This window comes from Apaloderma vittatum, unplaced genomic scaffold (assembly GCF_000703405.1).
Source record: "Apaloderma vittatum isolate BGI_N311 unplaced genomic scaffold, ASM70340v1 scaffold23548, whole genome shotgun sequence".
Lineage (NCBI taxonomy): Eukaryota > Metazoa > Chordata > Aves > Trogoniformes > Trogonidae > Apaloderma > Apaloderma vittatum.
The window spans coordinates 3,498-9,178 of NW_009732742.1; the positions used below are offsets into that span (position 1 = coordinate 3,498).

The 5,681-nt window shown below is 36.8% G+C and overlaps 1 protein-coding gene across 1 annotated transcript in view; it reads right to left on the reverse strand.

Annotated features, from left to right (window-relative positions):
• LOC104278617 (rab GTPase-activating protein 1-like) overlaps positions 1-4,831 on the reverse strand; it is a 7,742-nt gene extending 2,911 nt beyond the window's left edge. Inside the window, exons 1-3 of the mRNA XM_009875643.1 lie at positions 4,694-4,831; positions 3,157-3,349; positions 1,072-1,282 (exon numbers count right to left, since the gene is read on the reverse strand). Coding sequence (XP_009873945.1) covers positions 1,072-1,282; positions 3,157-3,349; positions 4,694-4,828 — 539 coding nt within the window. The 5' untranslated portion in view covers positions 4,829-4,831. The remainder of the gene's footprint in view (positions 1-1,071; positions 1,283-3,156; positions 3,350-4,693) is intronic.
• Positions 4,832-5,681: the final 850 nt, after the last annotated feature.

Consider the following 5,681-nt stretch of genomic DNA (forward strand, 5'->3'; position numbering starts at 1 on the left):
CTCCTCAAAAGATGACTCTAGTGTCACCTGAACTTTGATGGAGTGTGTATCACACACGAATTCACCTTTACAGTTCTGGGCAGATTCTAAGGCAGTTCTTCACTTAATGATCCTCTGCAATTCAAGATCAAAGGAACCTGAAGTCTCACTTGCAAAACAATCTTCTCAAATGACCACAATGGATACAAAAATAGGTACAGCACACCTAACACCTCATGTCTATGTGACAGTTGCCTTCATAAAAGCATGCAGTGTAATTTCCTAATTCAAATGAAATATTGTTGTAACATCAAACAAAAGAAAAAAATGGAAAAAATTAGGATGATAGTCAATACACAGACGGAGTACAGGAAAGGAAGAAAATCTAACCATATCCTTCAGATATCTTGATATTAGAGCTTAAAAATAAAAATCCTGAATATTGAAATTCTCCCCTCTTCTGGATGCAAGACTGCTGCAGGTGTGCCTTTAGTGTACCTAGGTTAAGAACCCTTGACTCTTTCATCACGAAAACACCCTTCTTGCATGGGGCAAGTAAGTGTTTCCTACCATCTAGAGTCTACCCCCATATACATCATGAAGCAGCCAGGTCAGACTTGGCTTTAGCATAGCAACATCTGGAAAAAAAAAGACAATCATCTCAAGTCCTTGATGTATACGGAAAAGTCTAAAACTGAAACTTCTTCAGCTAACCTAAGGCCAGCAGACTACTGCTGTCTCAACATATTTACCTTGGAAAGCATTACAAACTAAAGGAGGTTGGGAGAAAATAGGCATTATCAGCTCCCCGTTTCCAGTATATATATATGATGTAAATACGATAATATGTGAACAGAGGTACAGGTAGAAAGATATGCTTTTGTTGACACTGCATGGCAACTGCTACCAGCTCTGTAGTGCATGTTAAATCTGAGCACGTGTTTTGGTGCTTCAGAGGAACTTCTCTGAAATAACTGTTTTCAGCAAGAACTCTGGGCACAAATCCAGCAATGCTATTTCTCTGTGGGAGTAACAAAGTCAGAATGCATCTTGTACATGTTCGTGCGAGAAACAAAAACATTTGCATATTACCTTACAGAGCCTTCTGGAATGTTTGGAACATAAAGCGTTACAGATAAAGGGGCCTGACTTGAGGATTTCATGCTTGCCATGGCATGTAAAGCTTCCGGTTCATTCCGAGGGGCAGACACCTTTGTGCACCCTAAGTAAGTCAGTTTGTTAAACAATACGCTGTCCTCTTCCAGGGGTTTGCTGGGGGAAGACGGCCTTAGTGCAGAGATTTCTGAAAACAAAGAAACCACTTGTTTAACCATTTGCTTTTATTTTTACACATTGTCTTTTTGAATGAGTTTCACATCAAAATCTCCTAGTTTTTCCGAGAATGGGCATGGGAGTCAAAAGTCCAGCTCCAATGTAAGAAATTAATTTAACATCTTAATATTCAAGTCTGTTCTACTCTCATGCACGTTACCAGGTATGGCATAGGGAAAAATTGCCTTTTCATTCTTTTTAGCAGTGCTATAACACAGCTTTTCTTTAAGCTGCATTCCCCAGATATTCTTCTCTTTAGTTCACTTATATCTCCTTCTAATTCCTACTCATCATGCTTCTTATTCTCTTCTCTCCCATGTCTATGCAGCTTGTGTGGAATTATTAAACGTGGTTCACATTCCCGGGATAGTTTTATAAACTGCAAGAAACCATCAGGGAGCTGGAGAGAAGAAAAAGGATATCTGTTTGTTCCTCTACTCAGCAGAAAAGAAGCATTTTTTCCCCCACTATCACTCTACTCCGTTCAGTCCCCACAGGTTGCCTGACCTAGTTTAGAGGCGTCCCTGCCCATGACAGGGAGGTTGGATTAAACGATCTCTACAGTCCCTTCCAGCCTAGGCCAGTCGATGATTCTATGATACTATAGACAGAGGTGATCTTAAGGGAGCTTTGGAAGTTTTGCTGTTTTTTGGTTTTTGGTGATTTTAATGCATTTTGACATTTGAGAAACAAGATGAGAAGTGGAAGAAAATTCATTAAGTACAGTATCAGAGTAACCTAGGTTGAAAAAGAGCTCTAGAGGTCATGTAGTTTTAATTCCTGCTTAATGACAGACCAGGTTAGATTAGGGCTAATTTCAAAACCAAACTAGGTTACTCAGTGTCCTGCCGAGTTTCGGTATCTACAAAGATGGATGTTCCAAAACTCTCTAAGCAACTTGCCCGCTTATTTCTATTTCCTATTACTAAAGCAAATGTTTCATGTTTCCATAATACCTAAATCACAAAGGTTGCAAAAGTGAATTATTCCTACTGGGGGGGCAGTGGGAAGAATGTATCTACAAGTATTTCTTTGTTGATTCATACTAAGGGTTGTGTTTTGTTTGAAGCACGTCAAACAGGTATGTAAGCGTATATGTAATTTAGAGAAGGGTGTTTCTAATATGCATAAATTGTCTCTCTCATTCTACCACAAAGCTTGCTTTCTTTTTTTTTTATTTCCCAAACAGATGCTATGGGAATTATATGACAGAGTGCCACAGAAGTCTCTGCATACGATGGAAATAAAATCTTATATATGGCCCACAGAGACAGCCACAGCCTGGTATACTTAATATATCTATCTATATATTTTTTATATATATATTTATATATAAATGCATACAAAAGCTACAATATATTTTACATAAAAACCTATACAGTATAGTTTACACAAAAAGCGTTCAGTCTTCACTTTTTCAGCAAACCTTACTAATCAGTTTTGTCAGGGTGTATTTTATTTGCAGGTAGTACTGCAAATGAACATTGCCCTGAAACTTTTCATAATGCATCAGTAGCACCTCTACTTCAATTATAGTCCATTGAGCAAGTTACACAACGCTTAGTCCTGACTCATTTAGGGCTGGAGACAAAATGAAAATTATCTTGTCCAAAACACAGCAGTACAGAACATTAATCTCATGGGGATTATAGACAGGAATGCATTATCAATTCATCAGAAAAGCAGAGGATACTCCAGGCTATTCTCCAGTATAGTTTTGGACCGTAGCTCCAGAAAGCTTTATATTCATTTTAAGGTTAACTTGAAACTGCATTAAAAAAAACCAACAAACCAGCAAACAACCTGCCACATATGATGAAAAGGAGAAGTCCTGTCTAGCAGTACCTGTAGTAGAAGGGTCTAAAACAAGGTGCAAGGATGGCTGATTTGTTTGACCTTCTGACCCATCTGCAGCTGCCTGGCTGCTTGCATCACTGGAACCTTCTCGGAGAGCACTGAAAGCGTTTTGATCTTTTTCAGAATCCTTAAGTATCTCTTCCATTGCCTTCTCCAGCTGATCATCTCCATTTGAAAATACCTGTAAATAGGAGATTACATTTTTAAAGGTACTTGTAATTTTACATTCACTCCTATTTTTCTAACATATAGCCCTACTCACTGCAAAAAAAATCTCTGCTGAATAAGACAACACATTAAGAATCAATAAAACTACATCAAACTAAGGTTCCTTCCAGCGTAGGCCATTCTACGAAACATAATCCGTGTCCTAACCCATTATATAATGCACATATTCTCACTACTAATCAAAAAACCATCCATCTAAAGACTACAGACGTCTCTTAAAATAACAGATTTCTGCGTTTAGATTCTGAATAGAACAAAGATCAACAGAACTTTTTATAGATTAATCTTACAGAAAATTTTACTTTCTCAGTCATATCCAATTCAGTTATTTCACCAATTGTTCCACACACAGGAGGGGTGCCAGTCTAAGGAAATTGCAAGAAAATGGTAAGACACATTCCCTAGAGAAAAAAAAAAGAAATATACAGCCTTTCACAAGTACTAGCTTTTTAGACAAAAAAAGCCCCAAGGCCAATAATACAGTTGCATCATGGATTCTATCTCTAGTTCACCTACCTCTTTCCAGACATAATTACTAGACGTAGCTAGTGTTTAATACATCTAGAAATCATCAGTTGTCAATAACTACTCAACAGTTATGTGAAGACAGACTGCGTACTCGCTGTCATTTCAAGGGGAACAAATTCCTATTATTTCATGCAGACCAAAAGCAGTAAAACAGCTACTGCAACTCAAGTGGGGAAACTGTCATTAACCAATCAGCCACCATTCAAATGCTGAAATATCCCACTACTTAGAAGTAGAAAGCTTTTGAAAAAGCTTTTAGTCATGCCTAAAGTAGCACTAATCAGGAAAACTCAACTATTAACTAAAAGCTAAAAATGAAGACCCTCTGTTGTCTACTTCTACGTAGTCTAATTATGTGATTTTAAGACAACAACATTTAGAATATCTGATTCCTAAATAAAGAATATTTCCCAAGCTTTAATCATAAGTTCATTATTTGAAAAGAACTTTTTAGTCTTTTATTAATAAATAAGAATTACTAAAATAAATTACTAATTAGTATTCTTATTTATAAATAGTAATTATTTTAATTAGTAATACCAAAGCTGACCCCTGAAGAATCTATTAAAAGAAAAACTGAACTGCCACTTTTGAATAGGCTTGCTTTATCTGAACTGTTAAATTCGACAGTAACGGGCTGTCATTTCTGTCCTTACTTAAGAGTCTACTCAAGTACAAACAAGTATCTTTAACTAAATATTCAAAAGAAGTTGCAATCTTCTGATCAACACAAATCTTACTACACATTCAAAAGAACGTAATAATAAACCTTTAGCTGAGGGTTTTCATCTTTTCCAGAGGTGTCCTCAGATTGCTGATTAACCAGGACAAATTCTTCATTAATTAATGGGGATACAGTTTCAGGAATCCTACTGGCTTTGCTATATGGTGTTTTGACTTCCATCTCAGGTCAATATGCTCCTCCTGCCACAAGAACCTAACAAAGAAGGAAAAAAATAAAATAATTAGTTTTGAAGCCATAAATAATATATTAATACGTATAATATGAAGTTATTGTGGAATAATATAATACTTAAAGTTATATAAATGTACTATACTATATTCCTCAAACTGATTTTATTGGTTTAAGGATTCTTTTTGTAAACAGCAATTATGATTTCTAGGGTTTGTATTTAAAAGATCTTATGATTCAACATAACAGTGGCTATTATGTACGAGCTTGCCTCAGAGCTTCCCCTTGCCTGCTTTTAGTCTTCCAGAGCCGGCTCCCTCCACTCCCTACCTCCTGCCCTTGCTCTCCCTCGTACAGGTGTATTTCTTACCCAGATTGTCACATAGGTTGCACGAAGACAGCTATTACCTAGACTAATTTTGCAAAAACACATCAAAGTCTACAGTCTCCACATGAAAATACATACATCGCCTTTCACATCATTACCAAAGTGCAGAACTGTGCCTCGCTTGCCTGTCAGTTACAATTCCAGAACACCAAGTCTCAAGAAAAAAATGCAAATTAAGTCTAGCTACAGAGAACCACAAAAGAGCACGTTAAAAAAAAAACCCTAAACCAAAAACACAAACACGCATGTTTTCCAGAATCTTAACAGTCATTACTTAACACGCTAGCCACAGCAGGCAACTTAGCAACTTCAGACCCAAAAACACATGTGGGAACTAGATTACTTTCAATACAAAAATATTTTGTAACACTTCCGAAACTACAGTCAGCATGGTTTTTCTCTTCCAAAGAGAAAAGGTTTGTCATAACCATTTAGACACGCATCCTTCTCTAACCT